Here is a 12547-nt window from a genome sequence, read left to right as displayed (position 1 = left end):
ATCGGGAGCTCGGGTCACCTTCCCAGATGTAAGGAACAGAGCCCACAGGTGGGGAAGATCGGTTTCCAGTACTCTTTGGGGAGCTCTGGTGGTGTACTGCCTAAGGCATTTGACTGGTAACCAGAAGGCTGGCGGTTCAAACCCACCAGCCACTCCTCAGAAGGAAGACTGGGCAATCTACTTCCGTAGAGAAACCACCTCGGAAACCCAAGCAGGGGTCACTATGAGTCGAATTAACTTGACGCCAGTGAGTTTGGTTTTTTTTTTTTGGTTGGGGGTACTCTCTTTTCTTTAGTAAGGGAAGTAGAAATTCTTTATACCGGGAAGCCTGGCTTATGGCTCATTTTCATGCGTGATAAAGGCCAGGGAGGCTGAAACATAACATTAGGATTCATGAGAATTCATTCTCCCCACCAGTTTCTATATTCTTTCTCTGTAGTGTGCTGGGGGACATGAGGTTTTTCTTCACCTACTCATCCTGCTTGTCCCTCGGCAGCTTCATTACCTCCTGATGTCTCCACCTGCTTTGTTTTGCTTAAGGAAGTAAAGGACTTTATCCACTAGAAGGGCCTGAAGCAAAACTGTCTAACCAAGTGATCCCAAGCAACTTCTCTTAGCACAGCCTCCCTGAGGAGAGCTCATCCATCAGAGGTGGATCATGGCCTAGTTTTAACTCTTCAGTCTGTGTTAATTTGTCTGTTGTTGCAGATTTATTTCTTTAAATTACCTTTGAAATTCTGCTTCAATTCCTCAGTATCCACCAGCAGGTATGGTGGCTGCTCCCTATAATAATGTTTTTATATTTATGAAGAACACTGGACACAACCTGGCTCATCCACACTTCCAAACGAAGCAATTTTGTCATCAGCATCTTGGTCTTCAAATTTCTTAAAGAGTCTTTCTCAGAATAGAAATTCATCAGTCTGTTTCTACTAAAGTGCCTTTCAGATTCTTTTTATTATTGTTTTTATTAGTCCTCTATAGAAAGGGATGAAGACAGTGGAAACATTTTTATAAAATGACACTTTACCTATGTGATTAACTGTATAATAAACCATAAAGGCTTTGCCATGGTAATCTCCTCCTTATACCTTATTGCTTTGATAATAAAAGCTTTTTTATGGCAACAAAATAAAATTTTACTGTCCAGGCAGTTTAGATAAAATGAGAAGATGTGGGTTTTGGAACGGTAAAGGGCATTCTGACACATGTGAGGTCAGCATGGCTTTATGTCTCTGCTTGTGTAGACTGTGTTTGACGAGTCCTAAGCCTGGTGCCCTTCAGAGTGCTCAACCCACCCCATTGAGAAAACGTTTAGTGGCCAGGGAAAGCCAATTAAAGGGCTCTGTATTTCTGTCCCTGGGTAGTACAGTTATTGCACTTGACTGCTAACTAAAGGATTGGGGGTTTGAGTCCACCCAGAGGCATCTTCAAACAAAAGCCACTGAAAACCATGGGGAGTACAGTTCTACCCAACACACGTGGGGTCGTGATGAGTTGAAATTGACTCAACAGCAACTGGTTTGGGGTATTTCTGCCAAATACAGAGAGTCACTGGTAAACAACAAAAATATTAAAAAACCTAAAAATTCCAGGTGATTAATGAGGAAAAGGGAGCTCTGGTAGCATAGTGCCTAAGGCACCTGACTGCTAACCAGAAGGCTGGAGGTTCAAACCCACCAGCCACTCCTCGGAAGGAAGATGGGGCGGGCAATCTACTTCAGTAGTGATACTGCCTCAGAAATCCAAGGAGGGGTCGCTATGAGTCCGGTCCAACTCGACAGCACATAACAACAAATGGGGAAAAGCACAAATATCAATAATCTATTACCACTTCAGTTTGTAAACAAAATCATCAACTACCTATTTTGATTCTGAGCCAGACCCTGTGTGTTTTGGTGAATATATTGACTCTTTTTTTCATAAGCTATTTCTCAAATAATTACATTCCATCAATGACCAAAATTCTGTAAATTTTTACAGAAACATGATTTATTTGCAAGCACTATAATATACCAGCTAAGAAGTTTCATTTTTATATGCCTTAGAAAAATGAATGTCATGTTCCCTTACATTCACCACTATCAAGCAATTTTTTCATTAAGCAACTCAGAGTCTAAGATCATCAAATTGAACAAAAGTTTTTTAAAACTCAGAGCTTTCTTGAAGTGATGATTGAATGGCGATCTGAAGGAAGACTCGGAGTTAATCAGATGAAAAAGACAATGTTCAGGAGGAGTGTTATTTCCCAGGCAGAGGGAAGGTCATGTGCCAAGGTCCCTGTGGTCAGGAGAGAGCAGAGTTCACACTTGCTGAGATATTGTGGAGCTTGTTTTTGTTATTGTGGTATGCCATTGAGTTGATTGCAACCATAGAAAGCCCATGTGACAGAGTAGAACTACCCCTTGGATTCCTCGGCTGTAACCTTTACAACAGCACATCACCAGGTCTTTTCTCCCACGGAGCCACTGGGGGATTCAAAGTGCCAGCTTTTCAGTTAGCAGCCAAGTGCTTAACCATTGTTCCACCAGGGCTCCTTGTTATGAGTCTGAAATAAGATCATACCAGTGAGGCACTGAACTAACCCTAACATGCTTAGCATGCAGTAAGCATTCAGGAAGCATTTGTTACTATGAGCTGTTGTTTTGAGGCAACTTAGGGCTGATGTTTATCAAGGAGCTCTGGTGGCACAGTGGCTAAGGCATTCAATTGCTAACCAAAAGGTCTATGATTGAAACCCACCAGCCAGTGCACGGGAGAAAGATGAGGCAGTCTGCTTCCATAAAGGTTTACAGCCTTGGAAACCCTATGAAGCAGTTTTCCTCTGTCCTATAAGGTCGATCTCTGTGAGTCAGAATTGATTCGATGGCAGTAGATTTTTTCTTGGTTGGGGCTGATTTCTGTCTACAACGATGAACCTCGAAAGCAAGTGTGTGTTCTTCGCTCCTTCCACAGTTGATCTTGGCCCATAACACAGTCTGTGATTCCTCTGTGACTCATCAGCTTTCTTAAGGAAGCTCAGATCTGAAGGACTTAATCCACTAGAAGATCCTGAAGTAAAATTGTTTGGTCCACTGTTGCCAGGAAATTTCTCTCACCAGACTCTCAAAGGACCACCCTCCTCCCTCCATAGCTGATAATGCCATACCAGGGTTTTGGCCAGCTGCCCTCTGTTCTTTTCCACCCAGAGGAGTTGCTTTTCAGCAAGCAGCACTTCAGTGAGTAAGTCTTAGTACCTTTAAGAAGATGCAGTAGGACTTGCAGTTGGCATAGATGACATTTCTCATGAAGCTAGATGTGATATACCAGGACTTACGGACACTTAGAAAATTTTAGACATCATCTTTCCTCTTTGACCCTTTTGTTTAGCCTGGCCCTCAACCTGATGTGCTGTTGGCTCCTCGTTGTCTGACGGCCTGCCAAAGGACAGTCCAGCCTTTACTACAGGTTATGAATGTCTGACTTACAGACAGCTCTTACTTGCCCTTTGATGTTACGTAAATTTGCCCTCACTTTAAAACGATTGAACCAACCCCTACTCGCAACAAATTCTTCGTCACAATCACCTTCTCTTGCTGCACATGGAGCTTTAAAATCATTGAAAAGTCTGGAAGACTCCAAAGTAAGTCTAAATACACGATGTGTTCTGATCTACCTACAAAATCTTAAAGACAGGAACTGATCTCATTTGTAACCTGGGGATTGCCTGTATTTTATCCTCTACATCCACTTTCCACAGTTACTCTACCCTCCAGCAAACCTATTTCCTGGAAAGCAAAATCCAAGGACTCTCTCTCAAGTCCAGGTGACTGAGATTCTTCAGGGAGAGTCAGGGCTCTCTGCTCAGGCTGGCACCTTGATCTTGGTTTGCATCGAGTTCAGCATCAGTTCAGAGCAGACTCCTGACTCAGCAAAGATTCATTAGCTTGCCTTCATACGCTTGAGTATTAAAAACACAGCCATACACAGGAGTGCATGAATTACTATGACACTTGAGGATGATCTCCTTTTGTTGAAATTCCCGGAGGAATGGAAGCATGGTGTGATGCTAACTTCACAAGCTTTTTCCACATCCTCAAGCGGGCATTAAGCAGATTAACAATTTATTGTGTGTAACCTTCATCCCTCCTGTTGCTAGCCCAGAAGGTCTGAGCTAACAATCATATGAATATCCAGCTTTGTTTAATACATGTTAGACCTAGGGATGTGTATTATACCCCAGCCGTCCATCGTGTAAACTCTCTAGGCACATTATTGTGTTAACAAATTTAATCAACACAAATTTTATCATGATCAGGTAGCTAGTAAAGAAATTAGCAAAGGCCTCTTCCCACACCAGCATACACACACACAAGCTGCAAGATTCCCAGCCCCAGGGTCTGTGGCCTTTGGGAGTAGGCAGGGGAGGGGGACTGAGATACCCAGAGACTCTTCTCTAGGCCCTTTGCTGTTCTGCCACTCCCCCTGTGGTGGCTTCTACCCACTGGGAATCTGAAGACACACCAGTCTTTATCACCTGCGTGTATTTCCTTTAGCTGCAGTCATGTGTGCTCTCTAAACCTGGGGACTCTATGTGGAAGCCTTTTAGTTTACTGACAGGTGAGGAGTCCTGATTTCTTCTTGTTGTCACCATTTTCTTCCTCTTCTTTCTAGTTTTTCCTGTTTCTCCAGGATGTACTGCAGGTCCTCATATTCTTCTTCTCAGCTCTCCCAGAATGATTATCAGCTTCCCAGAATGGCAGGAATCTTTGTCTGTTTTATCCATTGATGTATTACCAAACCCCCAAACCATTGCTTACCACATGGTAGGCAAACAGTAGATACTTGTTAATGAATGTTTTTTTTGTCTTCCCATTTCTAGTTCTGTTTGTGACAGCTTTCCATTCAGCCATCACAAACCTTGAGTAATGCTGCTTCAGTCTGTTGGTGACGAGGATGGAGCACAGGTTACCTTCAGGGCTCACATGACCTGTAGCTCCATCATTATGTAACTCAGAAGTCAAAAGTTAGCTGCGCTCTCCCAACCCCTTAAGCTCCAAATAAGTTGTCTTGTCCAAGCACCAAGTCCAAAGCCCTCTCTAGTTTTACCAGTTTAGGGGGTGATCGAGTTGTTACCATTCTGATGTTTACTCTGCCACCAGGCTGCTGTCTCCTCCTCACAACTGTTCAGCCTTGCCTTGACCCAGATGTGAAATCCACCACCTTTCACAGTTTCCCTGAGTTTGTAGCCATACATACTGAGACCCTTCACACCAAGCATACTAGACTTGTGAAGATCTGCATATCCCAGGAGAGACTCCCATCATGCATCTCATAGCACACACTTACAGTAGCATATTAGACATTCTAGCTCCTGGAAGTTCTTTGGCCCACCCACTACTGGGGATTTCTCCCAGGCTCTCTACCCTCTAAAACTCCCAACCATACTAACCCAACTCTTCCTTCCCTTCCCTTCTCTCCTTCTCTTATTCTCTTTTCCTCTCTTCCCTCCTTTCCCCTCCCCCCTTCCTTTCCTCCCTTCCCCTTTCCCGTATCTTCCCTTCTCCCTCTTTATAAAACAAACTTCTTTAAAAAAAAAAACCTCAATACCATCGAGTCGGATCTGACTCATAGCAACCCCTCCTTGGGTTTCTGAGGTAGTATCACTATGGAAGGAGGTTGCCCAATCTTCCTTCCCAGGAGGGGCTGGTGGGTTTGAACCTCCAGCCTTCTGGTTAGAAATTCCAAGCACTTCCCCGGGCAGAGTAGTTAACTATACATTTGTAACTGAAACAAACGTAACTATACATTTGTCTCCCAAATAGCTTATCCATTAGCCTTTGTTTTCCTAAACTAAGATGGAACTGCCTTCTCTGTGAAAGTCATAACAAATAAATTATTTGTCTCTTTTACATCTACATTTGTGAACTTGGCAGAGCAGCCAAGTATACCTTGTAATCATAAGAGCACAAAATTATTGACTCAACCAGCATTTATACAATTAACAAGTATATGCTGGTTTATGCATTAATCATTCCTGGAAAGATACACAAGAGACTGGTAACAGTGGAGACCTTCAGGGAGGGGACCTGAGTAAGTTGGAACAGAGGTGGGATAAAGACTTCTTTCTCACCATTACCTTTTTGTATCACATATTTCCTATATTTAAAACACATTGACATTATAGTTATATAATGTCAATAAATAAGATACCAAAAAACAAACAAAACTCACTTCCATGGAGTCAATTCTGACTCACAACGACCCCCATTGGGTTCCCAAAGCTGTAAATCTTTACAGAATTAGACTGCCTTATCTTTCTTCTGTGGAGTAACTGGTGGGTTCAAACCACCGTGTTTTTGGTTAGCAGCCAAATGCCTTAAGCACTTACCAGTAGAGCTCCTTATTTATAAGGTACAGGTATCCTGATAATACTGGTTACACTGAAGTAAATGTTCATACCTAGTGACCTTAACACATACTGCGTCATGGGAATAGCTGATGTCGTCTGTGGTTGATGGGTTAGGCTTAGTGCCCAGTTCTGGAGAATTTGCCATTCATCATATGTATCATTTCTTTCCACTAGGATTTCCTGGTTGGACAGAGCTGAGCTCCTCAGCACACAGCATGCCAAAATCTTTATTCTCCACGTGTTTAGATTACATCATCTGGTTGAGGAACCCCAAAACTACTATAGATAGATTCCAGAAACCACTTGTTAACCTTGGCAAATAATGCAAAATTCTCAAGAAAAAATAAATTTTCAACATACTTTAAATATTAAAAATACATATGATTGTTTTGAAAAGTATGTCTGAGGAAACAATCTAAGTATAAAAATGATGATAACTGCTGTAGACTGAAACACATCAAATATCAGTTCACTTACAAACAAGCAAACCACATTTTCTCGGGCACCTTTTGAAGGATGCTAAGGAACATTTGTTATTTTGAAGACTCATAAATAAAAGGAGAGAACCAAGCATTTATCCTGCCTTACCCAAACAAAGTCTACTTCAGGATAACCAGGTAGTCTGTAAGGGTATGTTTCTCTTTATGGAACAATTCTAGGAAATAAATGAAGGAGTGATAGAATTTTAATATTCCCATTTTGCAGTCCCTCTTGATTTACTGAATTTGGGCAATGTTTATCAGTGTTTGCTAACATCATTAAAAAAGAGATATCTTTTCTATTTCCTACAAATGTGTTGTTAGATACAGAAATATGATTAGATTCAGGTTTGATTTTTTTTTTTCAGGAGGTTTACTTTATAAGTATATTGTGTTGTGTCATTATGTGTCTCCTGATGAAAATACACAACATAAATTATACTCCTAAGGATAAAAAAACATGAATCTAATCAGACTTCTATATTTGACAACACATTTATAAGAAATACAGAGAAATGAGTTAAATAATATGACGGAAATGCAATCAGCAAAATTCATACTGGGAATGACTCTACAGGACAGACAACCTGACTTCATCAACAAATAAATTGCAAAGGTTAAAAGAGAGAGATAGGAGGAAACCTGTAAATTAAAAGATATTTAAGAGACATGTCAACTAATTGCAATGAATGAGATTTATTTAGCTCCTGATTCAAGCAAGCTGTTTTAAAAAAAACAAAATTACAGGTAAATTTGAATACTTAGTGGATATCTGATAATATTAAGAAATTAATGTTTTAGATATTATAGTAATACTGTGGTTATGTTTTAAAAAGTCATATTGAAATATTTATGAATGAAATGAAAATAAAAAGTATCTGATATATATCATAGAGAGTCTACGGAAGGATATAGTAAGACATTTGTAATCATGAATTGCTTCTGGGAAGGGAAACTGGGGAACCTAGGGGTCAAAATGGAAGAAAGACAGACTTCTGAAGAGATAATTAATTATTTGTTTTATTTATATTTTACCTTTAAAAAAAAACTAACCAAAAAAATTAATGAAATTTAAAAAAGAAAAAAAAAGTTAATTTGAACCTTGAAAGACTTATTTGGGGGAAAGAAAGACATAACCAAACCAGTTGCCGTCAAGTCAGTCCAACCCATGCCGACCCCTTGTGTGTCAGACTAGAACCAGGCTCCATAGGATTCTCAGTGGCGGATTTCTCTGAAGTAGATCACCAGGCACCTCTCAGTGAATTTGAACCTCCAGCCTTTTGGTTAGCAGCTGAGTGTTAACCGTTTGCATATGCAACATGGGGATGGATTGGCCCAGACCATGTTTCTCAGAGTCTGGACCCAGAATCATCTGTATCGGAACTGGACCATGGCAAGCCCTCCCAGGCAGAATCTCTGAGGGGGGAGCACGAGGACATCTGAGAACCTCCGGCCTTGTGAATGACCTAAGGGCCAGCGTTTCAAATCTTCTTCTTTTTTTTTTTTTTGGAATTTTGGGATTTTTAGGGCAAAAATACTCTCAAATTTAAATTCTAAAACAGCACAATTCTAAAAGTCTGACAGACTTTTTTTTTAGATTTGCTGACAATGATTTAATCAGCAGATGTCACTGTGTAATACTTGGGTGCATTCCTTCCATGTTTCCTCGGTTGTGGAAAGGCGAAGAAGTATGCTGCTGGCATTGTAGTGTAGAAATATTTATGGTAATTTTGTATGCTGTTTAATGAAAATAATTTTTCTTTTACTTCCACTGCTTATTAAAAATTTATTTTGATTAAGCATTCTTTGCTTTTGTTTTCGTTTTTCCTCCCCAGCATCATTGACAAAGAAGTTTCATTAATGGCAGAAATGGATAAAGTTAAAGAAGAAGCCAGTAAGTAGACAAGTAGTTGTTTCATTGGAAAAAAAAAAAAAATTTCTGTAGCATTGAGTCTGACCCGGAGCAATCCTGTAAGACAGAGTAGAACTGGCCCATACAGTTTCCAGGGCTGTGATCTTTATGGAAACAGATGGCCACATCTTTCTCCCATGGAACAGCTGGTGCGTTCAAACCACTGGCCTTTTGGCTAACAGCTGAGCGCTTTACCACTGTGCCACCAGGGTTCCTTAGTTGTTTGATTAAGAGCCTCCTACTCAGATGCAATCCATAGATCAGACTGACTATGATTTTGGATTCTGACCAGGGTCTTAAAATTCACACTACAGTACACCCACCACATCAGGTCTCATGGCCTGCAGAATAAGCAACAGTAAGTAATAGGTGTCATTCAGATTTTTAAAGTTCAAGGAGACATAAAGGACTACTTACATAGTTCATTGGGTTTTAAATGATATTAAATTTAGTATTAAATTTTAAAACAAATTTTCCAAGCCTTCTTACCTTACAAATCTTTCTATACTATTTTTACAATTATTCTCATTCACTCTTTTGTAGGTTCAATGAACTCAAGTTTAGCAAATTAAATTCCTCTAAAAAATTAATCCCATTTTTAAACTTACTTAAATTCCCCTTAACTTTTTGAATGTCCTTTATAAATTTAATAGACCTAGCTATTTTCAAGCACTTCAGATGACTGGAAAGATTAAATCAAGTTTTCTTTTTTTTCTAACCACCTCCTTATTATATAAGAAATTCTGGTGGTGCAGTGCATAAAGCATTTCATTGCTAACCAGAAGGTTGGTAGTTCAAACCCACCCACAGAAGGAAAATGGGGTGATTTCTACTTCTGTAAATATGTACCTCCTCAGAAACCCAATGGGGGTCACTATGAGTCACAATCGACTCAATGGCAGTGAGTTTTGAGTTTTTTCCTTATTATATATTACCTTCCCCTTTATCGAAGGAGCTCTGGTGGTGCAGCGCCTAAAGCATTTGACTGATGACCAGAAGGTTGGCATTTCAAACCCACCAGCCACTGCATAGAAGGAAATCTGGGCAATCTACTTCCGTAAAGATTTACCACCTCGGAAATACAACAGGGGTCGCTATGAGTTGGCATGTCCTAGATGACAGTGGGTTTGGTTTTTGGTTTGGTACCCTCTAGTTGGTGGTTTACCCTCCCTTAAACCAAGTTTTCTTAAAACACATCATTCTGTTGACAAACTTAGTCAAATTCTGACACTTACCAAATTAAAATCATAAAAGAAAGTCACTGCCATCAAGTTGATTCCAAAGCATAGCGATCCTCTTCTTGGGTTCCTGAGCTGGTATCACCATGGAAGTAGCTTGCCCAATCTTCCTTCTGAGGAATGGCTGATGAGTTTGAACCCCTAGCCTTCTGGTTAGCAGAGCATCCAAAAGAAGGTCAGTTACACATTTTAAATTGAAATCACAGGTCAGACTTCTTAATGTACAAAATCCTCTGTTTAACTAATGAGCATAGATTATCTTGACCATTGCAAACCTTTTCCTAAATTTAACACAAAATAAAAATACTCTTGGTTTGCTTTATTATCTTTATGTGTATTTTAAAACCTTTCAACTACTATGATTTACTCACTCACTAGTTTTATCATGCAAACAGACTGAGGTCAAAGGTTGGAAATTTCAGCTGAGACAAGATTATGTAGTCAGATTTAACACCAAGGCAGACAGGGGTTTTACCTGAGCCACAAGTGGATATGCTAAATGCTTTCTTATTATTGAATTCATGAATTCAGTCTGCTCTGTCAGTGGGAACCCTAAGGCCATATTTTCCAGTTGGGATTTAGTTTTAGACTGGGCATGGTAAATTCTTACCCAAGTTTTATCTTGTGAGTTGGATCAGCGGCAGTCTGCGCCCCCAGCAGCTCAGCGCCTTTACCTCTGACAGCAGTGACTCTCTTTTTACCAGAATCAAGAATCAGACAAGATCTTCATTCTTTTTATATCTTTCTTAATCTGGCTCTGGCTCAAAATGCATAGTCATTTTCTAGAAAATACCTGTTACTGTGCAATTTTATAAATAATTCAAAACAATATTTTAGAATAAAAAATAGGCAAGTGTTATTAAATGCAACTAAATGTGGCCCAGAGTTAAATTGTGGAAAGTTTAGGCAGTCACATAATCCCTTTGATATGAAATTATTTTGTTCTTATGAAATTGATGACCTCCTTCTGTAAGAGTAGATTATCAACATGACTTGGGTTTTCTTGTTTCTCAGATAGAACCTTTTTCTTTTCATTTTCATGTCCTCATCACAAAAATGTTAACAGTCAATACAGACACAAACAGTTCTCTAGCACTAAAATAAAGTTACTAGCATGTCACTTTCTCAGAGCCTAACAAAAGACCTCATGTTTCATATACTCATTATTCTTTCTTAGACAATCGTATTAGGTGCCAAGACCAGTGGATTTGGAGCATTTCTGGAGCGCATTGCTGTTCTTGAACATTGGTGGCATGCTTGTTTATGTGCTAAGCACTGTTAGAGACTGGACCATACGGTGAATGAACAGATGTGAGGCCTCCTCTCAAGGAGCTTTCATGAAATGAAATGGCTAGATTGCTGGGCACCGTTCAACTACCTTGAGTAATTGGTGCTGCAAGTCCTGGTTGTGAATTGTCCTTGACCCAATTCACAGTATAAGTCAGGGCTCAGACCTTGGACACAAACTGAACTTGAAGTCCAAATCTAAGCCCCATCTGTTTACTGGCTATGTGACCCTGAGCCATTTAATTAACTTCTCAAATGTCTGAGGTTCCTTATCAGAAAGGGGAAATTATATCTATCTCAAAGGGTTACTATAAAGATTAACTGAGAAAATATACTATATATTTGCAAAAAGTGAACAGTTCTTATCCATATATAGACTAGCCCAACCTACTCTCTATTACAGTGAGAAAATGGAGGTCACAGAGGTTAAGTGGCATCTCTCACGTGACATGCCCATGTCAACTACATGTCTGTTCCACAGATAGAAGGAACCATTGAATTTCTCTTTCCCACTAAGTACAGAACAATACACAATCTTGAACTTACATATGTATGTAAAGGTAATTTTTTCAAATGTAAAAGGCTCTGGTAGCATGGTAGCTAAGGCATTTGACTGCTAACCAGAAGGCTGGCGGTTCAAACCCACCAGTCACTCCTTGGAAGGAAGATGGGGCAATCTACTTCTGTAGTGATACTGCCTGAGAAACCCAAGGAGGGGTCTCTATGAGGTGGGTCCGACTCGACAGCACATAACAAAAAACAAACAAAAATGAAACATACTAGTTGAAAAACTTCAGATACCACAGAAGTTCATAAAATCAAAAAATATTTTGTTCCTTTTCCTACACTGCTTGCTCACCCATCTATAAGAGGGAAGAAGGCTGTTTCTTGTTCTGTTCTCTGCTGGATTCCTGCAGTGAGCATAGTGCTTGTACATAGGGGGCGCTCAAGGCACATTTGTGGAATGAACAAGTGCATTGTCGTCATCAGTTTGATGGGATCTTTTTAATTCAAACTCATAAACCAAAAACCATACACACTGCTGTTGAGTTGATTGCGATTCATAGTGACCCCTCCTTGGGTTTCCAAGGCAGTATCTCTATGGAAGTAGATTGCCCAATCTTCCTTCTGAGGAGTTTGAACCACCAGCCTTCTGGTTAGCAGTCAAATGCCTTAGCCACTATGCTACCAGAGCTCTCAATTCAACTCATAGCTACCACTCCTTGGGTTTCCAAGGCAG

The 12547-nt window shown here is 40.1% G+C and overlaps 1 protein-coding gene across 1 annotated transcript in view; it reads left to right on the top strand.

Moving 5' to 3' along the window:
* SPATS2L (spermatogenesis associated serine rich 2 like) overlaps positions 1 to 12547 on the top strand; it is a 120077-nt gene that overhangs the window by 93540 nt on the left and 13990 nt on the right. Inside the window, exon 7 of the mRNA XM_007935299.2 lies at positions 8706 to 8764. Coding sequence (XP_007933490.1) covers positions 8706 to 8764 — 59 coding nt within the window. The remainder of the gene's footprint in view (positions 1 to 8705; positions 8765 to 12547) is intronic.

Source organism: Orycteropus afer, unplaced genomic scaffold, assembly GCF_000298275.1.
Source record: "Orycteropus afer afer isolate SDZICR_OR568_19922 unplaced genomic scaffold, OryAfe1.0 scaffold00002, whole genome shotgun sequence".
Classification (NCBI taxonomy): domain Eukaryota; kingdom Metazoa; phylum Chordata; class Mammalia; order Tubulidentata; family Orycteropodidae; genus Orycteropus; species Orycteropus afer.
Note: the sequence above shows the minus strand (reverse complement) of the source record. Positions and strands in the feature narration are given on the sequence as shown.